The sequence below is a fragment of the Corythoichthys intestinalis genome, chromosome 5 (genome assembly GCF_030265065.1).
Source record: "Corythoichthys intestinalis isolate RoL2023-P3 chromosome 5, ASM3026506v1, whole genome shotgun sequence".
NCBI classification, from domain to species: Eukaryota; Metazoa; Chordata; class Actinopteri; order Syngnathiformes; family Syngnathidae; genus Corythoichthys; species Corythoichthys intestinalis.
The window spans coordinates 2,783,055-2,809,143 of record NC_080399.1 but is presented as its reverse complement, the minus strand read 5'-3'; the positions used below and the strand labels follow the sequence as shown (position 1 = coordinate 2,809,143).

The 26,089-nt window shown below is 40.3% G+C and overlaps 1 protein-coding gene across 2 annotated transcripts in view; it reads right to left on the bottom strand.

Moving 5' to 3' along the window:
* The window catches only part of mapk8ip2 (mitogen-activated protein kinase 8 interacting protein 2), a 46,113-nt gene that overhangs the window by 5,781 nt on the left and 14,243 nt on the right, over positions 1 to 26,089 (bottom strand). The window contains exons 3-13 of one of the 2 annotated variants that reach the window (XM_057836116.1): positions 16,181 to 16,423; positions 16,028 to 16,106; positions 14,061 to 14,162; positions 8,814 to 10,857; positions 6,800 to 7,008; positions 6,625 to 6,700; positions 4,253 to 4,425; positions 3,296 to 3,405; positions 3,091 to 3,213; positions 1,728 to 1,798; positions 1,565 to 1,663 (exon numbers count right to left, since the gene is read on the bottom strand). In XM_057836116.1, coding sequence (XP_057692099.1) covers positions 1,565 to 1,663; positions 1,728 to 1,798; positions 3,091 to 3,213; positions 3,296 to 3,405; positions 4,253 to 4,425; positions 6,625 to 6,700; positions 6,800 to 7,008; positions 8,814 to 10,857; positions 14,061 to 14,162; positions 16,028 to 16,106; positions 16,181 to 16,423 — 3,329 coding nt within the window. Of the gene's footprint in view, positions 1 to 1,564; positions 1,664 to 1,727; positions 1,799 to 3,090; positions 3,214 to 3,295; positions 3,406 to 4,252; positions 4,426 to 6,624; positions 6,701 to 6,799; positions 7,009 to 8,813; positions 10,858 to 13,958; positions 14,163 to 16,027; positions 16,107 to 16,180; positions 16,424 to 26,089 lie in introns of both variants that reach the window. The other variant, XM_057836115.1, reaches the window with a different exon arrangement.

The following is a 26,089-nucleotide window of genomic DNA, read 5'->3' as shown; positions in this document are numbered from 1 at the left end:
AAAGGAAAAAAATTTAATATTTGTTCTGAGACCAAGTGGAAATTATATAAAAATGTTATTTGAGTACGACGGACATGGATCATTTTTGCTACATTTACTTCTGTATTCATAACAATAATACATACTGTAATTAGACTTTTGTATTTGAAAAATACTTTGATTCATATTCTAAAAAAAATGATATTTTGCTGTTTTCTTTCATTAACATTAATGAAATTAAATATTGTGAAATAAAAATATTTAAACAATTTAACAAAAAATATTTGTTTTTTACCTTTTTAATAGCAATATATTCATTTTAAAACAGTTTATGTAAATAAATCATACTTTTATTCATTTTTTAAAACATTAAAAATAATATTCACCTATTTGTTTCGTTCTTTATAGTCATATTATTTTATTGAATACGTTGGAAAATTAAAATCAATTTAAATAAAAAAGATATGTATTGATTTTTAGAGTTTTGATTAAAATAAATTTTAGAACAGTTTATGTATTTGAATAATCTTTTTATTTACATATTAAAAAACTAGAAAATAATATTTACCTGTTTGTTTCTTTTTTTATATTCATATTATTTTATTGAAAAAATGTTGGAAAATTGAAATAAATTTAAAATAATTTAAAAAGATATGTATTGATTTTTAGCTTTTTAAGTAAAATAAATTTTCAAACAGCTTATCTATTTGAATATTTTATTCATATATAAAAAACACATAAAAACAATTTTACCTGTTTCTTTTTTTTTTTTTATTAATATGAATTTATTGAATTAATAATGTAAAAAATAATCATAATAATTACAAATAAAGCTACTGTTTTTTTTTTGTTTGTTTTGTTTTTACCTTTTTATTTAAGATAAATCTATTTAAAAACAAATAAGGGAAAATGTGCTGTTTTTACCCAAATACATTAAGGAGAAAAAAATGGGGGGAAAAAATGTTTTTTTGACAGTTTTATTTTCTTTCTGATGAAAATAATTATTTAAAAAAAAAAATAAAAACAAGAGAAAATGTACAGTTTGTGTACTTTTTGTTTGATAATTTTTTCTTTATAAGAACGAATAGTTTTTTCCCATTAGTAATTTATTAAGTTTTTTTTTTTTTTAAACAAATAATTTAAAATAAAATTTAAATAAAAAGATTTATTTTTATTAAAAAGTGGGGAATAAAATAATTTAAAAACAAATAAGGGAAAATGTGCAGTTTTTATCCAAATAATTAAGAAAAAAAAAAAACTTTTTTTACTGTAATGTAATATTTCTGATCAAAATATTTAATTTAAAAAAAAAAAAAAAATCAAACCAAGAGAAAATGTAGTTTGTATACTTTTTTTTTCTGAATAAAACCAAATAGTTTTTTTTCACTAAAATGATTTTTTTCAATGTTTTCAAATAAAAATAGATTTTTTGTTTTTTTAAATAAAGTTTAAAAATTGTGACATTACATACATTCCCATGATACTGAAAAAATTGCTAGAACACCTCAACTAAAAAAATAACAAATAATTGTGCCGAAAACCTCCCGAAATTCGGACGGTGACGTTTCGTTTCCACGTAACTCACCCGACGCACTCTGCTACAGGCCGCATGGACTCTTGGGAGACGAAGACGTGACACGCAAACCTGCTCAGCATGGGATGCTTGGTGATGAAGCCGAAGTAGCTGTGGAAAAAAGCACAAAAAAATCAGACGAGGCGTCGAGCAACAGAAGCGACGCCGTTCTTACCAGTTGTTCCTCGGATGACAACCGCAGAAAGAAATGTTCTTCATCTGAAAGAAGTGGCTGCATCTGTCAAACTGAGGAGACACACAGACGCCGAGCATCACATTAACTGCATTCATCTTCAGTTCAGGTGCCAAATTTTAAATGGCCGTTTCTTCTAACGCATTATCTGGTGTCATAAATTTCTTTTACGACCACTACACCGTGTCAGATTTCTATTTTACATGACCTAAAGCTCACTACAAGAACGTCAGAACGTTTATTGCACTATAATAATGTATTCAATGTCATTGATAGGAAGATTCTCTTGTCAAATATAGTGAAAGCGGCCCACTATGGGTCCAATCCGGCTCGTGGGCTTGTTCCGCTTGACAGGCACCTTGTAGCTCATACTGCACAGATAAATGCTTATGGACATTGCTGCCGTAAAACCAAATATTTGTGATTTGTGCTCAGTTTCGTGTCTGCAGAAATGTTAGTTCAGTCAAAATGGCGGCATAATACCGTTACCGTTCTCTATTGTCCACTGTTGAGGTAATTATCGAGGTTTGATTGATTAAATATTTGCTTAATTGATTGATTGAATATTTGCTTGTGCTCATATATACCATAAATAATACATATTGCCATATTTTTCTTACTAATATAACCAGTAAATGATTATTGCTTGCTATACCAGGTTGTAGTATAATGCTTAAGTGTTACAAAGAGTAAAAGAGGGTCGGGATGACAACTGCCTTGCTTCATGGCCGCATCACTGCGTAACTAGACCTTCCGAGGCATCTTCAGCACCTGGCGTGTGGACTTTCGTCTCGACCTTCGAGGACAATTTTCCATCCGAGGACATCTTCCATGGCCGCAGCGTTGCATAACTGAAGTGTCTGGGTCATTTTGACTGTTTACATGATTGTTTACATGAGCCCTTGCTTACACACGTGTACTTACTTAGTTCCACCTACATGCACACACATATCCAATCGAAAATCACATGGGTGTCTCCAGCTTGCTCTCCCCCTCCCTCAGGGCGGCGCCCATTTTTCAGGACAAACCCCTACATAAAATACCAAGGAGGATTTTTTTTCTTAGATCAATTTTGGTGACTGTCACTAGTCACTCTTTTGCTCTCCTTGGCCAAGAAAACCGAATGTCTTCGCTCCTTATTTTTGGGTAATTTTACAATGTCTACCTGAGGATCTATTTTGAACTTGACATCCACTGAATACTTTTTTTACTTAAACTTCAGTGGATTTTTTGGACTTTTACTTGAGTAATATTATTTTGAAGTGCAATACTCTTACTTGAGACAAATTTTTGATCAATCTACCCATCGTTGTTAATGCCACATGTTTTAAAATGATCTCCTTACCTCATCCAGACAATCGTATTCATCTTCCAGACTCATGATCAGCTTCACTCCTTGCAAGCTGATCTCTAGCTCACATAAAGACGGTGGCCTCACGTGCACGGTCCGCTTCCTGGACAGTGCAATCTTACACACAAGAGTCATCGTCACCCAAAAAAAAAATACATCGACAACCTGTCATTTGAAAAACCACAGTGAATTTGCTCACCTTTTGCATGGCGGCACAGAGAATTCCATTGCCTTGATGTTGAGGTACTTCCACGGAACCCAAGAACTGCACGTCGAACGTCTCGATCCACGCCGGGTTACGTTTCATGGCTGCGAATAGAGGTGTGACATTCATTCATTCATCCTCAGAAAAAAAGTTGCAATATTTATGGACGCAATACTGCTGATGTAGGTAAATTAGCTGCTGCATACTTTACAGTTGTGGTCAAAAGTTGTAAGTATGATAAGTATGATACCTCGTGCACCCTCACTACGCGTCCGGTACCACGCGCAGTTAAACTGCAAGTACAGTACCACGTGCACTCGAACTGCAATTACGGTACCATGTGCACCCGCACTACAAGTACAGTACCACAAGCACCTGCACTCCAAGTACGGTACCACGTGCACCATTCACTACAAGTACAGTACCACATGTGCACCCGCACTACAAGTACGATAACGCGTGAACCCACTCTACAAGTACAGTACCACCTGCACTACAAGTACGGTACCACGTGCACCTGCACAACAAGTACAGTACTACAAGTACTTGATTCTTCATTGCGAAGCACTTATTTAAGGGAAAGTCTTCAAGGTTTTGGGGGCATTTATAGGTCATTTAATGTTCATTTTAGGGCATTTACAGGTCACTTCCTGTCGATGTGGATTCACTTCCTATTCATTTGAGAACAATCCTGGGTCAATTACTTTTCAGCTACCCAAAATCAACAGGAAGTGATCCTTAAATACCCCAGAAACACTCCAAAATCAGCAAACGTGACCAAAAATCAATATATAGTCTATTGTAGAAATGATTTCCTGACCCATGTATCGATAATTTTTGTATCGGCATATCGTAAGGTCATCGTTATTGTGAGCCTTGTACTGCAAATCGTATCGTGAAAAGCTGCGAAAGGATAAAAGTACGCTTTATTTTGATAGTCCATCTGCTTACCCAACAACTCCTTGGAGTGACCGATGACCTCGTGGGCGTAGAAGGCGGGGAAGATTCCACGTTCCCCCGTGCGCATGTTGTAACCTCGGTACCAGTAGTCGTCCTCTTCCTCCTCCACGTACAGTGGATCGTCCACGTCTAGCTCCAGCTCATCTGCGTGCCTGGGGATGAACCTACAGGGATTAAGAATTTGGACAACACAATTAGGGGTGGAACCTCTGGGTACTTCTATGGAGGTCAATGAAGGCCAAAAGTATTGTAATCTGGAAAAAAAAGAATGTTGAGACAGAGTGTGGAGACATCTTTTTTTTTTTGTCTCCACCTGTCCTGTTCAGCTGCTTAGACACGGAATAGGAATAGGAATCTGAGTGTCCTCATGGTCCGAAAAGTTTTAATGTATCACATGGGAGTTTGATTTATACTCCCATTGCGGTTGCTGTAATTATTAAGAGAAACCAGCGAACAGGAAGGGGGACAGAAAGAGGGAGGCAGACAGAAGAGGAGAAAACCAAACAGTAATATGAAATACATTATTATAGACCTATGCTATCGTTAGCTAATTATATTTACCCATGGACACCATGTGGGGTGCCTGATAACCGAAGAGAAAGAGGAGGGAAGGGGAGTCAATTCAGTACACAATTTAGCAATGTGTGGTAGGAAACCACCTGTAAGGGTGGATATATTGACGTTCTATTCTATGCTATCTGATCACTAATCCTGGCACTGAGAGACTGTTTACCCTGATGTGTCTAATTGCATCCAGATAGTCCTGCAAAAAAGTGGATGAGGGGATCCATTACCACCCCCAACACCCTCCTCCTACACTGACCAGCCACTGCGGTGCACCGCAGCACCCCCACGGCCCACTCGGCCTGAAGCGAGAAAGGACCCCCACCCGGAAGGGCCGATGCCCCGCCACCACATCAGTGCCCAGTCGGCGATCCACCGCGGCACCCAAGGAGGAGGTCAGGGTAGAAAAGAGAGAGGAAGGCGACAGTCCTGCAGAAATGTGAAAAAGCGGCACGGGGGCCGCCCCAGCCAAATATGGGGGGTGCAGCCAAATTCCTACTTCCGCAGCTACGGCAAAGGGGCCACCGCCATCACACTGGGACCCAGGATGGTCTGCTGGACGGCTTGCACCCCCATGAACCGGCCGACAGGGAAGGGAAAAGGGGACGCGCTACCAACACCCCTTCCTCCACCACCACCCGCCTGACCAGAACCTCAGCCACCGCAGCGCACTGCGAAATCCCATCGGCCCACTAGGCCCAGGCCAGGAAAAGATCCCCACCCAGAGGCAGCGATACAACCCGCCGCCACACCTGTGCTCAGTCAGCAATCCGCTCCAGCGCCAATTGGGTGGGGGGCAAACCCTTCCTCCCACAGCTCCAGGAAAGGGACCACCACCATCCCCCTGGGACCCAGGCTGGTCCTCCGAACCGTTTGTGCCCTCATAATCCGGCCTTCAGGAATGGGATGAGGGGACGCGCTACTGCCCCAACAACTGCCTCCACCATCAAACGCCCGCCCGGACCCCCAGCAACCCCGGTGCATCACGGGACCCCCACAGCCCACTAGGCCCAGGGCAGAAAAGGACCCCAACCCGGAGGGGGAGATACCCCGCCGCCACACCAGTGCCCAGTCGACAATCCACTCAGGCGCCCACAGAGGATGTCAGGGTAGAAAAGAGGAAGGCGCAAGTAGGAGCGGGACCTCGACTCCCCACCCCTGCAACCGACAGCCCAGACAAAGAGGATGCCCCGCCCCGGGAGCCCCGCCATATAGACAAATGTGGGACCCACTTACTGCCCTATTACTGTGACTGCCAGGTCCCCGACTGACAGCCATTACCCAGCACCGTGATTGGGTTGTGTGGGGAGGGTAGTGCAGTTTATGCATTAAAATAGGTGAGTCCAGCTGAGAGGGCAGTAGGACCGCCGCGTGGAACTCCTTTGCAGCTGCGCATCCTGCCACGCCTTGTGCAAGAACCATTCATTACAGTACGTAAGATAAATAATTTTTCGTAATATGAAGCTGAAAACCTTCGAAAAACTGTAAAATACATTTTTCGTATACCAAAGCTTTTGTATCTACAGCAGGGGTGTCCAAACCGGTCCACAAGGGCCCCTGTGGGTCCTGGTTTGTGTTCCTACCAATTGAGCACAGACGGTTTAACCAATGAGGTTTCTGCTAAAACAAGCAGCACCTGATTGCAATCAACTGATTATGCTTGTAAGACAACAGATTGGTGAAAAGGTCTTGTTTTGTAGGGATGAAATCCAACACCCTCTGTGGCTCTATGTGGAATAGTTTGGACACCCCTGATCTACAGAGACTGAGAGAATCCAGAGCCGCTCAATGTATCTCACCTGTACACCGCCCTATGGGTTTGGTCCCTCTCTTCACCGTTGACGGTGCAGGAGAAAAGTCCAAATGATTCTGTACCTAACGTGAGAACCAGACAAGAAATCGTCCTCATAATGAAAAACTATCACTATCGTATCGTACTATCGTATAACACTGCAAGAGTGTCATTCCACTCACTGGAGGAACGTGACGTGCTATTGACAAAGACGTTGAGAAACTTCTTAGAAAACGGGAGGTCGGCCTCAGGGGAGGAGTCTTCGGAAGAACTGAGAAGTTCCGGCCTCACCCCTTCGTCATTGCAGCAATAATCCACCTGACCCGTCTCCAAAGGTTCTTCGTCGCATAACGTGGAGAGCTCGCTGTCTTCACTCAGGACTGATGTGCACCTTAAGACATGAAGAAAAAAATGTTAGAATCTTCTGCCATAACTGGTGTTTTGACATCGGTACTAGTGCCGGTAGAGGTACCAGTACGGCACTAAAAGGTGAAATCGGTGTCGGGAGCCAAAATAGGGTCGTTGTAGGATCAGTGTCAGTTCCGATACAGAGCTAAAATAATGTTATCAGTATCGGGGGGTACTAAGAATAACGTTCTGATACTGTGCAATATACTGTATACTTTGTATTTCCAACCACTGGTCGCCCTACCCAAAACTATATCTGTACAGTATCGGAATCAGCCGATACCTCACAGCCCAGTATTGGGCATTGGGAGCCAAATAAGGGGAGTACTAGTATTGGTACTAATACAGTGGTAAAATGACGTCTTCGGTATCCGTGAGTACTCAGAATAATGTGCCAATACTGCGCAATATGTACTTTGTATTTCCAACCACTGGTCACCTTACCCATGCCTTACCAAAAACGTATTAGTACAGTATCGGCGTACCACACGACCATTTGACGGAATTAGTATCGGGAGCTGAAAAATGTTATTGTGCTCCAAGAGAGTATGCTAGCAGCTAGAGTTGCCAGCCTAGACTAGCCTAGTGGTTACCATGCTCTCCTGTCACGTTGGCGACGCGGGTTCGAGTCTTGACCTGATCAAGAGGGTCGGATCGAATCACCCGGTACGATTTCAGACCGGTTACAACATGACCAAGTGTCGGAATCGGTATTGATACAACACTACAATGACGTCATCTGTATCTGGGAGTACTAAGAATTATGTGCAGATACTGCACAATATTTGCTTTTCGAGATCTAGTTTCCAACCTCTGTTCGCCCTACACAAAACTGTATCAGTACAGTATCGGCATCAGTCGATAGTACACAACCGGTAGACGGAATCGGTATCGAGTATGCTAAAAATGCTTTCGCGCTCCAAGCGACCTCGCTAGTGGCTAAAGTTGCCAGCCTGGTAGTTATTGTGCTCTTCCGGCACAGGTTCGAGTCCAGACCTGATTGAGGGGAATGGATTGCATCGCCCAGCACGGTTTCAGACGGGTAACACCACAACAACATGATCGAGTGTCAGAATCTGTATCGGGTGCTGAAAAATGCTATTGTGCTCCAAAGCGCTTGCTAGCTTCTAGAGCTACTAGCCTGGGCTTTTAGCCTAGAGGTTACCGTGCTCTCCTGCCACACTTGCCACGCTTGGCAGCACAGGTTCGAGTCCCGACCTGTTCGAGGGGGACGGATCGCTTCGCTCGGCGCGGTTTCGGACCAGTTACACAGCTACAACATGACCACGTGTGGGGATCAGTACCGATACGGCGCTAAAATGACGTCATCGGTATCAAGGAGTACAAAGAATAATGTGCCAATACTGCGCAATATGTATTTTTCGAGCTCTAGTTTCCAACCACTGGTCGCCCTACCCACGCCCTACCCAAGAACGTATCGGGACAGCCGATACCACACAACCGGTTGACAGAATCGGTATCGGGAATGCTAAAAATGCTATCGTTCTCTAAAAGAGCTCGCTAGTGGCTACAGCTGCTAGCCTGGACTTCTGATCCTATTGGTTAACATGCTGGACTGTCGCGCTAGCCACGCTTAGCAACGCGGGTTCGAGTCACAACCTGATCTAAGGAGACTCATCACTTCACTTGACGTGGTTTCAGACCAGTTGCACCGATACAACACGACCAGGTGTCGGAATCGGTATTGGGAGCTGAAAAATGCAATTGTGCTCCAAGAGAGCATGCTAGCCAAAAAATGCTATCCGTGCAACGCGAGCCATAACATACCTTCTGAGGCTGACGAGTTCCAGAGTAGTGTTCTCATCAACAACTAGCGTGTACTTCATGGAATCATAGGCCAATCCATCATCTTCACTGGGTTGCTTCGGAGACGGTGCTTTCTCACACGGCGGGAGGTTACGGTCTGGACAGGGTTGGTCCGGCACACAGGACTCTGATGTTTCCAGCTGTAAATCGCTACCCCTGTAGGACTGTCTCCTAAAGTCGTCCAAGAACGGGTACGAGTCTCCTTGGTCATCCTCTTCGTCGTTGTCTGTGGAGTAGGTCAGGCTGAAGCAACGGTTTGTCTGGGACGTGGGTATGTCCAGCGTCAGGCTGTGTTTGACCTCAGTGATCCTCTCGAGGGACGCGGATGAGCGACTCGTCGTCCTGGGATCCGTCTCCCGGCCGATGTCTTTGTCGCTAAGGTTCGGGGAATCCAAGTCCTTATCTGGATCTTGGTTCCTCTCCAGTCTTTTGGCGTTCTTGGACAGTCCGGTGGTGGAGACTCCAGCAGAAGAGTAATTAACGGTTTCTGTAGAATTCTTAACACAGTGTTCCATTGTGTCACGAGAGTGAACCACACTTCCGTACGGAGATCCACACATCTTCGTTCTGTCGCCTTGATCGGCCTTAATGTTCCTGGGCCCTGATGTAGTAACCAATTCTGGGTCCTCATCAGCGAAACTATCTCCGTCACCCATTTCCGAGGATGGAGAGATGGTGTCTGACACAGATACCTCCCTCTTGAAGCAGTCTTCGGGACAGCTAATCGGGTAAGAACCTTCCGAGATCATCCTGTTGACCAAGTTGCTAAGCAGCCAGGGCGAGTCCGAGTTTTCACTCAGCTCGTCCTCGCTTTCCGATTCGGAATCCCCTTCGCTGGTTTCGTCGTAGTCGTCTGCGACGGGCATGAGTCTGGGTCCTACTGGAAGATAGAAGGAGGGTTTGAAGCACTCCAGGCTGTGGTCGGGTTCTATCTTGAGAACCATTTGTCTGGACGTGCTGTCCTCGCACTGTTGGGGAGGAAGAGTCTCGTCGGGGTCGGCCTGGTGCTCTCCGGGTAGATCGCTGTCCTGGAGGTCCGCCAGAGCCTGCGAGATACCGTAAGACTTGGGGGAGTCGGCAGAGGACGGGGTGGCAATCGTCGGAGAAGGTAGAGGCGACGGAGATGGTGGGGGAGAGGCTTCTTTGATCGGGTCCGGCTGACCCAAAAAGAGAGACGCTTTAAGTCCCACGATTCCGCTGTCCTGCTCCAACTCCGTATCGGGGTCCAGTTCCTGGTCTGACGTGGGTGAGCTAGCCTCCTCGATGGAGTTGGTGAGGTGAGAAGAACGCCCGCTGCTGCTATCATCGCTGGTCAGGTCCAGCTCCGTTTCGGAGATAGACGAGATCATATTGGAGTGTGTCGCACCTTCGCAGGTAAATGCTATGTCGACTTCTCCGTCCAGCTCGGAGTCAGAACCCGGGGAGCTCAGTTCCCGGTCCAGGTCGGAAGTCACGTAACCTTGCTGGTTCATGTCCGCGATCCCCGGATCGGACGACGGAGAGTGGGACTCCTGAGCCGCGACCGCCTGAGCCGCCGAGGCTGGAGAATCGGAACTTTTGGACTTGTCAGGAGCATCCGAAGAGAAGGGAGCTGGGTCATAGGGTTCGATACACGGGAACTCCACGTACGAGGACGGGTTTTCCTTGCACACCATATCGTAGGTCTCCTTTCGCATGAACTCCACTTCAAAGTCCTTGTCCAACTCGTCATCGGACAAGGGGGTGTCGGCGCCGTCGTTGCCTCCCAACGGAGCGGTGGATGATAAGCAGCGACTGGTTCCGTCTGGATCCGGGTCGTTCCCCGCTTCTGTTCCGGACTCGTTGGTGATGGTGTACGTGTCTGTGGCCAGCCGCTTTAAGTGTTTGTGGTTGTGGCTGTTGTTTAGATCGTGGTCCACCTCCGTGTCCGAACACTGGGAATGCTCGTCTACGGAAGGTACTCTGCTAGTGTCGGGCTTTGGTTTGATAACATCACCAGGATGGGACTTTAGTTGACCAAATGAGCCTGAGGAGATAACATTCATAGAGAAAACGAAGTTAACCCTTTCATGCAGGAATAACGATTTTTGTATCTTAAATCTTTATATTACATTCATTTGGGACAGGGGTCTCAAACTTGTGGTCCAGGGGCCAATTGCGGCCCAAGGGGCAATATTTTACGGCCCCCATTTGACATCCAATTGTCGTATTAGTGGTGCAAGCAAATAGTTTGCGATAAAAAACAAACAATTTGAAAGTAAACTACAACTTCCTGTTGATATCAGTTCAGTTCCTGTTGATATAATATCCCTTCCTGTTGATTTGGGGGCATTTCGGGGTCACTTCCTGCTGATTTGGGGGCCTTTTTTTAGTCACTTTTGGCTGACTTGGGGATGTTTCGTGGTCACTTCCTGTTATTGTGGGTATATCTCAGGGTCACTTCCTGTTGTTATCAGGTCACTAACTGTTGATGTGGGGGCATTTCCAGGTCACTTCCTGTTGATATCGCGACACTTACTGTTGATTTGGGGACATTTTGGTGTCGCTCTTGCTAATTCGGGGGCATTTCTTGTCACTTCCTGTTGATATCGGGTCACTTCCTGTTGATTTGGGGGCATTCTAGGGTCGCTTCTGCTAATTTGGAGGTCACCTACTGTTGATATGTCACTTCCTGTTGATTTGGGGGCATTTCTTGGTCACTTCCTGTTGATATCGGGTCACTTCCTGTTGATTTGGGGGCATTCTAGGGTCGCTCCTGCTAATTTGGAGGCATTTCTTGGTCACTTCCTGCTGATATTGGGTCACTTCCTGTTGACACGTCACGTCCTGTTGATTTGGTGGCATTTTTTTGTCACTTCCTGTTGATATCGGGTCACTTCCTGTTGGTTCGGGGGCATTCTGGGGTCGCTGCTGCTAATTTGGGGACATTTCTTGGTCACCTCTTGTCGATTTTGGGTCACTTCCTGTTGATTTGGGGGCATTCTGGGTCGCTCCTGCTAATTTGGGGGTATTTCTTGGTCACTTCCTGCTGATATTGGGTCACTTCCTGTTGATATTTGGGTCACTTCCTGTTGGGGTGGGGCTTTTCCAGGTCACTTCCTGTAGATATCAGGTCACTTCCTGTTGATTTGGGGGCATTTCGGAGTCACTTCCTGTTGATATTGCGTCACTTCCTGTTGATATGGGGGCATTTTGGGGTCGCGCTTGCTAATTCGGGGGCCTTTCTTGGTCACTTCTTCTTGATTTGGGGGCTTTCTGGGGTCACTCCTGCTAATTTGGGGGCATTTCTTGGTCACTTCCTGCTGATACTGGGTCACTTCCTGTTGACACGTCACTTCCTGTTGATTTGGGGGCATTTTTTGTTCCCTTCCTATTAATATCGGGTCACTTCCTGTTGATTCGGGGGCATTCTGGGGTCGCTCCTGCTAATTTGGGGACATTTTTTGGTCACCTCTTGTCGATTTTGGGTCACTTCCTGTTGATATTGGGTCACTTCCTGTTGGTGTGGGGCTTTCCCAGGTCACTTCCTGTAGATATCAGGTCACTTCCTGTTGATTTGGGGGCATTTCGGAGTCACTTCCTGTTGATATTGCGTCACTTCCTGTTGATATGGGGGCATTTTGGGGTCGCGCTTGCTAATTCGGGGTCCTTTCTTGGTCACTTCTTGTTGATTTGGGGGCATTCTGGGGTCACTCCTGCTAATTTGGGGGCATTTCTTGGTCACTTCCTGCTGATATTGGGTCACTTCCTGTTGACACGTCACTTCCTGTTGATTTGGTGGCATTTTTTGGTCACTTCCTGTTGATATCGGGTCACTTACTGTTGGTTCGGGGGCATTCTGGGGTCGCTCCTGTTAATTTGGGGACATTTCTTGGTCACCTCTTGTCGATTTTGGGACACTTCCTGCTGATATCGGGTCACTTCCTGTTGATTTGGGTCACTTCCTGTTGGTGTGGGGCTTTTCCAGGTCACTTCCTGTAGATATCAGGTCACTTCCTGTTGATTTGAGGGCATTTCAGAGTCACTTCCTGTTGATATTGCGTCACTTCCTGTTGATATGGGGGCATTTTGGGGTCGTGCTTGCTAATTCGGGGGCCTTTCTTGGTCACTTCTTGTTGATTTGGGGGCATTCTGGGGTCACTCCTGCTAATTTGGGGGCATTTCTTGGTCACTTCCTGCTGATATTGGGTCACTTCATGTTGACACGTCACTTCCTGTTGATTTGGTGGCAATTTTTGGTCACTTCCTGTTGATATCGGGTCACTTACTGTTGGTTCGGGGGCATTCTGGGGTCGCTCCTGTTAATTTGGGGACATTTCTTGGTCACCTCTTGTCGATTTTGGGCCACTTCCTGTAAATATCGGGTCACTTCCTGTTGATTTGTGGGCATTCTGGGTCACTCCTGCTAATTTGGGGGCATTTCTTGGTCACTTCCTGCTGATATTGGGTCACTTCCTGTTGATTTGGGGCCATTTTTGCTCACTTCCTTTTGTTATCGAGTCACTTCACGCTGATGTGGGCATTTCCAGGTCACTTTCTTTTATTACGTGCCACTTCGATTGATGTGTTACTTCCTGTCTACTCGTGGGCATTCTGTGGTCACTTCCTGTTGATGTCGGGTCACTTCCTTGCGATTTCAGAGTATTTCAGAGTCTCTTCCTGTAGATGGTCACTTTTGCATTATACGCAAAGCTACAAATCAATGAATGAAATAATTGTAGAGTCCGTTTCGGAAACAGTTATTGAAATTGTAATCCATGACAACAAATAAAAAAAAGCCAATAATACAATTAAAATTTCATATAAACAAACTTTTTAAAAAAAATGTAATAAATTGGAAAAAAAGAAGAAACACATAAATTCCAAATAAGTGTGTCTTTTTGACTTAGCGTAGCTTCACCCTTTTGCTGCCATTGACGACAATAGGTGCTAATGCTAAATTTTGAATTGCTGTCCACTGTAGTGACCGCTGTCCCTGAAATGTTTAATTCTTGAGAATGTCAAATGGTGAGTGGAATTTTGTAAAGGTGCCACATGTACATGAAACGGACACTGTTCATGTTGGATGGAATGAATTTTAAGATAGCTGGGGCAGGCCTTTTTTTTTTTTTTTTTTTTTTCAGTTACCGTATTCCGGCCTTTCCCGCCTGTTGCCCTCCACGTCACAGAGGAGTGGCCTGTGTGGGGAATGGGGGTTCCCGCCCTCCCCTGCTTGTTTTGCTGGAGTACCTTCATTCTGCGACATTAGCGGCTGAGAAAGCGGGGAGGTCGGACATTGGCCGGTCACGTGGCTACCGTCATCCAGGCATGAGTGGGTTGGAGTCGTGCGTCCTGGAGATGGAGTACAAGTTTGAAATGAATACTGCTCGTTACGTATGATTAATTCATGTAGTTTTACTATTTGCCACTAGGGGCTGTATTCTATAAATTAGTTTGTTTAAGAAGGAATGGGACTAGCTGTTTATTCCTATTTTTTAAAATATTTTTTGGGTTATCTCAAGGGCACTTCCTGTTTATTTAGGATCATTTCCAGTCGATTTTAAGGAATTTCCAGGCCACTTCGTTATCATCATTGGTCACTTCCAGTTGATTTTAGGGCATTTCCAAGCCACGTCTTCTTCATTGAACCCTTCCTGTACATTTTAGGGCATTTATAGACACTTTGTGTCCATTTGGGATCATTTCATGTTGATTTTATGGCATTTCCGAGCCACTTCTTTATCATAATTCATTTCCTGTACATTTCGAGTATCTCAGAGCCACTCCGTGTTCATTTTGGATCATTTTAGGGCATTTTCAGTTACTTTGTTTACATTTGGGATCATTTCCTGTTGATATTGTGGTGTTTCCGAGCCACTTCGTTTTGATTATTCACTTCCTGTACATTTTGAGTATCTTAGGGCCACTTCCTGTTCATTTTGGATAGTTTCCTTTACATTTTAGGGCATTTTCAGAAACTTTGTGTACATTTGGGAACATTTTTTTGTTAATATTATGGCATTTCCTAGCCACTTCTTTTTCATTATTCACTTCCTGCACATTTTGAGTATCTCAGGGCCACTTCCTGTTCATTTTGGATCATTTCCTATTGATATTATGGCATTTCCGCACCAATTCTTTTTCATTTTTCATTTCTTGTACCTTTTGGGGTATCTCAGGGCCACTTCCTGTTCATTTTGTTACATTTCTCTACATTTTAGGGCATTTTCAGATACTTTGTGTACATATATGATCATTTCATGTTGATATTACAGCATTTCCGAGCCACTTCATTTTCATTAATCACTTCCCGTACATTTTGGGGTATCTCATGGCCCCTTCCTGTTCATTTTGGATAATTTCCTCTACATTTTAGGGCATTTTCAGACACTTTGTGTACATATGAGATCATTTCCTGTTGATTATGTGGCATTTCCAAGCCACTTCTTTTTATCATTCACTTCCTGTACATTTTGAGTATCTCAGGGCCAATTCCTGTTCATTTTGGATCATCTCCTCTACATTTTAAGGCATTTTCAGACCCTTGGTGTACATTTGTGATCATTTCCTGTTGATATTATGGCATTTCCGCAACACTTCTTTTTCATTTTTCATTTTGTGTACCTTTTTGGGTATCTCAGGGCCACCACCTGCTCATTTCGTTAGATTTCTCTAAATTTTAGGGCATTTTGAGACACTTTGTGTACATGTGTGATCATTTCATGTTGATATAATGGCATTTCTGAGCCACTTTATTTTCATTAGTGATTTCCTGTACATTTTGGGGTAACTCAGGGCCCCTTCCTGTTCACTTTGGATCATTTCCTCAATATTTTAGGGCATACTTTGTGTAAATATGTGATCATTTCATGTTGATAATATGGCATTTCCAAGCCACTTCTTTTTCATTTTTCATTTTTTGTACCTTTTTAGGTATCTCGGGGCCAATTCATGTTCATTTTGAATCATTTCCTGTACGTTTTAGAGCGTTTTCAGACACTGGGTGTACATTTGGGATCATTTTTTGATGATATTATGTCATTTCTAAGCCACTTCTTTTTCATTAATCACTTCCTGTACATTTTGGGGTATCTCAGGGCCACTTCCTGTTCATTTTGGATCATTTCCTGTTGATCTTAGGGCATTTGAAGATAATTCATGTACAGTTGGGTTTTGAGTTTTAGAGACGGTCCCTAATTAACAAACCGTACTCTCACCCTGTGACGAAGGGTTGCGCAACGAGTCCTGCCAGGTTCCTTTCTTTGGCGACAGACTGCTGTTGTTGTTAAGTGAATCCTAACGAGAAGAAAAAACAAATACATGAATGGAAATAGATATTAAAACTGAAAATCGTGTATGCAAATGCTTACCTGCGACACAGCCGTCGTGAGGTTTAGCGTCGTCGGTCTGCTCTTCAGCGTGCCGAGAATCGGCGAAGGGGGAGGCGACGCCGATGGGGACGGAGGGGCGTCGGGGTCCACCTCTTCTTCATCCTCATCCTCCTCGTCTTCGTCATCCTCGTCTTCGTCATCGATCATTTCAAACTCCTGGAAGTCGTCCTGAAAGGAGCACACCGGGTGGTGCGTGTCGTTCTTCTCCAGGATCAGGGAGTCCTGCAAAGGGATACACAGTCAAGGTTATTTGAACCATTTCAGGGACAATGGATGTCTATTTAAAATTTAGTGTTAGTTTAGCTCATTCACTGCCAGGTTAGGTTACAGAGTTCGTGGTGTGGTAGTTATTGAGATTGAAAACACCAATTGACAACAATAGACGCCCAATCCATTTGCAGCCCCTCCCTGGACTGGACGTTAATTGCTGTCAATGGTAACCAAATCTATGTTAGGTCACAAAAAATAAATAAAACTCACAGAGCAAAATATACACGGGCTAATTTTTTAAAAAATGTATCATTAATTAATGTTTTTATGTCTTTTTTTCCTATTTCATACAATTTGTTTGAATATTTTAAGTTTTATATTTTTCAATTTTATTTTATTTTATTATAATGAATTTAAAAAAAAATTTGATTACAATACAAAAACATTTTGAAAAATAAATTCCAAAACTGATCTTTCAATTACAACTTTATGAAAAATAAATAATTGATTTTTTAAGAAATGTATCCTTCAATTAATGTTTTTAGATGTCTTTTTTTTTTCAATTTCATACAATTTGTTTGAATATTTTAAGTTTTATATTTTTCAATTTTATTTTATTTTTTATATTTTCTTGTAGCTTGAAAAATAAAAATAATGATTTTTTAAAAAATTTGATTACAATACAAAAACATTTTGAAAAATAAATTCCAAAACTGATCTTTCAATTACAACTTTATGAAAAATAAATAATTGATTTTTAATAAATGTATCCTTCAATTAATGTTTTTATATGTCTTTTTTTTTTCAATTTCATACAATGTGTTTGAATATTTAAAGTTTCATATTTTTCAATTTTATTTTATTTTTTTATATTTTCTTGTAGTTTGAAAAATAAAAATAATGAATTTTTTAAAAGTCTGATTACAGTACAAAAACATTTTGGAAAAATAAATTCCAAAATTGATCTTTCTATCACAACTTTATGAAAAATAAATAATTGATTTTTTAATAAATGTATCCTTCAATTAATGTTTTTAGATGTCTTTTTTTTTTCTTCAATTTCATACAATTTGTTTGAATATTTTAAGTTTTATATTTTTCAATTTTATTTTTTACATTTTCTTGTAGCTTGAAAAATAAAAATAATGATTTTTTAAAAAATTTGATTACAATACAAAAACATTTTGAAAAATAAATTCCAAAATTGATCTTTCAATTACAACTTTATGAAAAATAAATAATTGATTTTTTAATAAATGTATCCTTCAATTAATTCAATGTATTAATTGAACCATTAATACCATAATATTTTTTTTCTTGCCCATTTCCAAATACACACTGGCAATACTAATACAACATTTATATGTCAAACAGAGGCAGCAAAATATTTTCCCGCGGGCCACGATTGGCCCTTGGGCCGCAAGTTTGAGAACAATGTCCTATATGAATGCAATTTTTTAAAAAAAATTCCTGCTTGAAAGTTTGAAAAGATGACAAATCAAATCGTGAAGAAGCTCTGCAAACAAGGCATTAACTGACCAAAGAGAATCAATCTGACAAGCTACTCAGGTTTCACAAGCTTTCCGGGAAGGACAGACCGCACCTCCAGCCACGCATTTGAGTGCGCAGTGTACAACTGCACTGCATCACAATACTGCATGAGTTGTTTCTAATACCAGCTATGAAATGACAGGTTACGAGAAGTTGGTTGAATGTAGTGTTGCACCAATAACATTTTTAGTGGGGGCTTCCAATAGATGGCGGAAAACACAAACAAAGGAGAAAAAGCAGTTTCTGCTCTTGCACCTCTCTTTAGAATAAACTGCTGTATTTTAAGCCCAAAGAACTGTTGTGTTTGATAGAACAATATGTCTAGATGCTGCCATAGAAGATTCATGGCGCATGAAGCCCCCGAACTATTTTTAATTTGTCTGTTTTACCCTAGAAACCCCCGTTTACAGAGACAACCGCTTTTGTTTCAACCTAGCCATAAAAAGAAGTTAAGTCATCATATTTATTATTCGAAATGTCTGTCATTTTTAGCTTAGAATCAGTAATTGATGTCTAATATTTAGTTTAAAACAAAAGACTTCAAAGAATTATTCACTCGCATATTTTAAACTTTTAAACAAATGACGTCACAATGGAAAAAATGGCGTCTGTAAAAAAGTCACGGATATCTACCTCATAACTATCGCTAAATCTTTTATTTATTTATTTTTGTTTGTTACTGTCGCATTTTCTCCGATATGTTAGATGATTAATAATTGATCCAAACTAAGAAAAATTGGAAAAAAACATTTTAAAAAAAAGGTAAATATATGAAAAAGAAAATCTTGACCACTCCTTGATGTCTGCGATTTCTGCATCGTGACCCTAGTTATATCACCATGTTTCACCCATAAAATTCCGAAAAAATCCAGCTTTGGCCATTCGCTGCTGTGTCTTGACACTCAGAGATACATGCTACATGAAGTTTTTGGATCAAAACAAGGTAAAAATGCAACAATATCTCGTTAAAGTCATGGTGTCTGTAATTCTGCTCTTGCGTACTCTCACCTCCAGATTTTCCCAATTTTATTATTTTTTTTAAATGCCCTCCTGTTCAAAATTTTTCTTCCCCCAGAAAATTGAGATTTTAAGCTTTCCAGTGATGTATCACATGTGCATATCGGACAATTTTGATAGTTGGCTAAATTGGGGTTCTCAGAGCGGAACTTCAAGTCACCTGAGTGTTTTCCACCAAATGTATATATATTTATATTAGGGCTGTCAAACGATTAAAATTTTTAATCGAGTTAATTGCAGCTTAAAAATTAATTAATCGCAATTCAAGCCATCTATAAAATATGCCATATTTTTCTGTGAATTATTGTTGGAATGAAAAGATAAGACACTAGACGGATATATACATTCAAGTACTGTATTTGTTTATTATAACAATAAATCAACAAGATGGCATTAACATTATTAACATTCCGTTAAAGCGATCCATGACTTGTAGTTCTTAAAAGAAAAATGTTAGTAAACGTTATAGAAATTTTATATTAAAACCCCTGTTTTCGTTTTAATGAAATTTATAAAATTTTCAATCAAAAAATAAAGTAGTAGCCCGCCATTGTTGATGTCAATAATTACTTACACAATGCTCATGTGTGCTGAAGCCTATAAAATCAGTCGCACCCAAGCGCCAGCAGAAGGCAGCAAAACTCCATAAAACACAAGTGAGCGTTTCACTGTACTGTCATTTAAATCTGTCTGAGCAGGGTATCTGCGTTAATTGCGTCAAATATTTTAATGTTCATTCATTCATTCATTTTCCTTGCCGCTTTTCCTCACGAGGGTCGCGGATATTTTAATGTGATAAATTTAAAAAATTAATTAACGCCTGTTAACGCGATAATTTTGACAGCCCTAATTTATATATATACATATGGCGGAAAACACAGACAAGACTGAAAAAGCAGTTTCTGCTCTTGCACTCCTCCTTAAAAGAAACTGCAGTATTTTAAGCCACCCTGATCAATGTCAATGCAGTGACATTCAAATTCAGTCATTACTAGCTTATTTCAAAACAAAACATTATTTCATCAGTTATTTCGTCTCCTAGCGATGAATTCATTTTAGTTCAAAGCTGAAACATGAAAAAAAAAACGGATGATTTGATCTCTATTTTTACACAAGAAGAGATTGATCCTAAACAAAGTCTGCACCACGCAGCATTTTTCTTCTCCGACGCGGACGCCGCTGTCTTTTTAATGGACCAATCAAAAGCTCCCGCATCACAATCCTGCTGACGCCGGCTTTATGTGTCACACAAACAACCTATCCTTTCCCAGGAGGGCAACAAATCCTTGTTCTGGGCTGATATTAATGCGCTCGTGACAGTCAAAAATCTCATTCCACGTCCCTCGGATAAAAGTCACCGTGAAATACGCCACGCTACATATTTTCAGCTGTGTTGTGAAAGCGCCACAGGAAAAAAAAAAAGCACAACTATAAGACGAGTCTTTTGCTATCCGACTGTTTCGACAGCTTGGGCTGTCACACAATCATACCGCACCCGCGCTGATGTGTCAAAGCACAATAAGCGCAATTAGCGTTATTTAACAGTGCTATTTTGCATAGGCGGAGTTTGACTTTTGGGGCAGGGGGAGCACAACATGTTGATGACCCCGAAACGCAGTGTCAGCAATAAAATCAACTTACAAGAATATTTGTAATAATAAGTTGACAATGAGCGTTTTTTGTTTCCCCATCATTCTTGAGGGGAATTCTAAATCAGGTTGCTTAGGCAATACTTTTGCCAAGATTGTCATCCACTGAATATGGTACGCCCGCCGATGTCGTGCCAATGTAGTTACCCCAGTTAAAAATTGTGTCCCCTGGGCGGCGCCATATGGAGGTAGATTTGTGTCTTTATTATTCAATCAAAAAAAGTTGCTTCAATCAAAATATTTTCAACCAAAAAAATGTCGCTTCAATCAAAAATAAATGTGTTTGAATGCAAAAATAAATTTTGAAACTCAACTGAAAAGAAAATGCATGTGAAAGCTATTTTTCTTTGATTTTTTTTTTTTTTTTTTTTTTTTTTTTGGATTAAAGTCAAGAATTTTTTGATTGAAGTAATGTTGATTTGTGTTTGGGCCCCATTTTGGTTAGGACATTTTTGTCTTTATTATTCAATCAAAAAAATTTAAAAAAGAAAAAAAATCACTTCAATCAAAAAAAAAAAAAAAAGAAAAATTTCAATCAAAAAAAAGTTTTTGAATGCGAAAAAATATTTGAGATTGAAAATTTTGCATTTGAACACTTAATTTTTCACTGAAAAAGTTTACTTTGATTGAAGCAATCCTTTTTGTGTTAGGACTTTGTGTCTAAATCATTCAATCCCCCCCCCCCCCCCCCCCAAAGTTGCTTAAAAAAAAAAAAAAAAAAAATTCAATCAAAGAAAAAAATCCTTAAAAAAATATTTTTTTAAATATTTTTTTTAATATAATTTTTTCTTTTTTGGGGGGGGGGGAATTACATGCAAAGCAATTGACTAAGGTGCTCGAAAAATAATTTTGACCCATTATAATTTTTTTTTTTTTTTGTTCATTTCATTCATTTTTGTTGCAGTTTTATTGCTTTACAACTTTTATATATATCTAGGAAAGTGAATTACATGCAATGACACGTTTTGGCCTCCAGGGGGGGCCTGGCCCCCCTGCCCTCCCCTTAAAATCCTCTTATGCCATTTTGGTCATGTAGGGAAAAAAATACTGAACTTCAAAACGACATGGTGTTCACATAAGTGCATCCGACTTTTTGTAGGCCACACTTATGACTCGAAATCAACAAGAATTGACCCATAAATGCCCCCAAATGAACTGGGAGTGACCGAAAATCAACAGGAGGTGAGTCCAAAATCAATAAGAAATGGCTGGAATCCCTCAAAATTGACACAAAGTGTTTCAAAATGAACAGGGAGCGGCCCAAAATCTATTGAAAGTGAACCCAGTTGCCCCAAAATCAAAGGAAATGAACCATAATTGTCTCAAAATGGTGGCCCTCCCGCAAAGACATTGTTATTTTTGACAAAAAACCCATCAAATTGCCACAAAATGAACAGGAAGGGACCAAAAATGACCAGGAAGAGAGCCTAAAATCAATAGGAACTGGCTGGTATCCCAAAAAATCAACACAAAGTAATTCAGAATGAACAGGAAGTGACCCAAAATCTATCAGAAGTGACCCATAAATGCCCCAAAATTAACAAGAAGTGATCCACCTGCAAAAAACAATATTATTTTTGACCCAAAAAAATTCTTGAATGCCCTGACATGTACAGAAAGTGCCTGACAAGCAACAGGAAGTGACCCAAAATCAGGAGGAAGTGACTCATAATTTCTCCAAAATCAATATGAAATGACCCAGAAATGCCCTATAATGGACTCACCTACAAAAATGTTATTTTCGACAAAATAAAAAATGCCCCAAAATTAACACGTGGTGAGAGAAAATCCACAGAAAGTGCGACAAAAATATTAGAAACTGGCCAAAATTTCCAAACAAAATCAATACATAATGACAGAAAATAACAGGAAGTGACTCAAAACCAAGACGAAGTGACCCATAATTGCGCCAAAATCAACACAAAATTGACCCAGCTACAAAAATGTTTTTTTTTTCTTCCAAAAATCCCCCAAAATTAAGAGGCAGTGACTTATAAATCCACAGAAAGTAAGATAGAAACATTAGGAACTGGCCGAAATTTCCAAAAAATCAATACAAAATGATTCAAAATGAACAGGAATTGAGCTATAAATGCTCCAAAATCAACAAGGAGTGTCCAACCCGCGAAAACAACATTATTGTTGACAAAAACCTTCTCCAATCGCACCAAAATTAACAGGAAGTGACCCAAAATCAAGACGAAGTGACCCATAATTGCCCCAAAATCAACACGAAATGACCCAAAAAATGCCCCAACACTGACAAGAAGTGACCCCCCCCACAAAAATGATGTTATTTTTGACCAAAAAATTGCCCCAAAATTAACAAGAAGAGACATAAAATCCACAGAAAGTGAGACAAAAACATTTAAGAACTGGCCGGAATTTCCAAAAATCCATAAAAAGTGATTTAAAATGAACAGGAAGTGACCCATAAATGTTTTTTTTTTTTTCTTTTTCAACAAATGTCCCAAAATTAAGAGAAGGTGACTGAAAATCCACAGAAAGTGGGACAGAAACATTAGGAACTGGCCAAAATGTCCAAAAAATCAATACGAAATGATTTAAAATGAACAGGGTGTGACCTATAAATGCTCTAAAATTAACAAGGAGTTACCAACCCACGAAAACAACATTATTGTTGACAAAAACCTTCTCGGATCGCACCAAAATTAACAGGAAGTGACCCAAAATCAAGACGAAGTGACCCATAATTGCCCCAAAATCAACACGAAATGACTCAAAAAATGTCCAAAACTGACAAGTGACCCACCCACAAAAATGATGTTATTTTTTACCAAAAAATTGCCCCAAAATGAACAAGAAGAGACTGAAAATCCACAGAAAGTGAGACAAAAACTTTAAGAACTGGCCAGAATTTCCAAAAATCAATACAAAGTGATTTAAAATGAACAGGAAGTGACCCATAAATGTTTTTTTTTTTTTTTTCTTTTTCAACAAATGTCCCAAAATTAAGAGAAGGTGACTGAAAATCCACAGAAAGTGGGACAGACACATTAGGAACTGGCCGAAATTTCCAAAAAAATCAATACGAAATGATTCAAAATGAACAGGAAGTGACCTATAAATGCTCCACAATTAACAAGGAGTGACCAACCCACGAAAACCACATTATTGTTGACAAAAACCTTTTCGAATCGCACCAAAATTAACAAGAAGTGACCCAAAATCAAGATGAAGTGACCCATAATTGCGCCAAAATCAACACGAAATGACTCCAAAAATGCCCAAAACCGACAAGAAGTGACCCACCTACAAAAATGATGTTATTTTTTACCAAAAAATTGCCCTAAAATTAACTAGAAGAGACTGAAAATCCACAGAAAGTGAGACAAAAACATTAACAACTGGCCGGAATTTCCAAAAATCAATACAAAGTGATTTAAAATGAGTAGAAAGTGACCCATAAATGCTCCAAAGGTGTGACCAACCCACAAAAAAAAATTATACTTGACAAAAACGTTCTCGAATGACACTAAAAATTAACAAGGAGTGACCAGAAAATCAAGAGGAAGTGAGTTTAAAACATATAAGAAAGACCAAAATCCCCCTAAAGTGAACAGGATATGATTCAAAACCAATTGGAAGTTAGCCAAAATCAAGACGAAGTGACCCGTAATTGCTCCAAAATCAACATGAAATCAAAATTCACAAGAAGTGGCCCACCTGCAAAAATGTTGTTATTTTTGACCCAAAAATTTCTCCAAAATTAACAGGAAGTGACTGAAAATCAATAGAAAGTGTGACAAAAACATTACGAACTGGCGGGAATTTCCCAAAAAATCAGTACAAAGTGATTCAAAATGAACAGTAAGTGACTCAAAATCAACAGAAAGTGAGACAAAAACATTTCGAACTGGCCGGAATTTCCATGAAATCAATTCAAAGTGATGCAAAACGAACAGTAAGTGACCCAAACTCTACAGCAAGTAACCCATAAACGCTCCAGAAATTAACAAGAAGTGACCAACCCACAAAAACAACATTATTGTTGACAAAAACTTTCTTGAATTGCATCAAAATTAACAGGAAGTGAGCCCAGAGTCGATATGATATGACCAGAATCACCTGAAATCAACAGGAAGTGATTTAAAATTAATAGGAAGTGACCAAAAATCAACAGGAAGAGCAAGCATCTCCATGCAATTTCTCCAGAAATTGTGTATTTTCTAATCATATAAATGTTTTATGACTAATCCTTATTGTATATTTTATATAAAATATCACTTAGAAAAAATATTTTCTCATAAATAAATGAAGGTTAATTTGCCCCATCCGCCCAGTCAAAATCTGTCTAGCGCCGTCAATGGCACGCAATGATTGGTGCTAATCAAGCTACTATATAATTTGACTGATTTGCGCCCTTGAAAAGTACATCGATAGGTCGCCACCCCTGGACACAGATCAGTTAGCCCAAGTTGCCCATGCAAGTAAGAAAAAAAATCAAGTCAGCACAACTTCTGGATGTCTAATTAGCAGAGCCGCAAGAATAATTTTACACCTCTGCCGCAGTCCCGAGGGTCATCAGCAGAGGTGGCTACATTTACTCAATTGAATTTACTTGAGTGACTTTTGGAGAAAAATGCCCTTCTAAGAGTAGTCTTTACGGAGCCCCCAAAGGGGCATCGACAGAAATTAAATCAATTTAAGCAATCTGCGCACCCGAAATTATCGGGTGCGCACCATGCAAACATTAGTATTATATAGCATTTAAGCTAGCGGATTTTTGCAATGCAAGTTAGCAAATTGCTGTAAACATTAGCATTATATAGCATTTAAGCTAGCTGACTTTTACAATGCAAGTTAGCCAATTGTTTTAAACATAAGCATTATATAGCATTTAAGCAAGCTGTCTTTTGCTATGCAACTTAGTGGATCGTTGTAAGCATTACCATTGTATATCATTTAAGCTAGCGGACTTTTACTATGCAAGTTAGCCAACTGTTTTAACATAAGAATTATTTAGCATTGAAGCGAGCTGTGTTTTGCTATGCAACTTAGTGGATCGTTGTAAACATTACCATTACATAGCATTTAAGCTAGCGGACTTTTGCTATGCAAGTTAGGCAATTGTTGTAAACATTTGCATAAAATAGCATTTAAGCTGGCAGACATTTCTTATGCAAGTTATCCAATTGTTGTAAACATTAGCATTATATAGCATTTAAGCTAGCGGACTTTTACAATGCAAGTTAGCCAATTGTTTTAAACATAAGCATTATATAGCATTTAAGCAAGCTGTCTTTTGCTATGCAACTTAGTGGATCGTTGTAAGCATTACCATTGTATATCATTTAAGCTAGCGGACTTTTACTATGCAAGTTAGCCAACTGTTTTAACATAAGAATTATTTAGCATTGAAGCGAGCTGTGTTTTGCTATGCAACTTAGTGGATCGTTGTAAACATTACCATTACATAGCATTTAAGCTAGCGGACTTT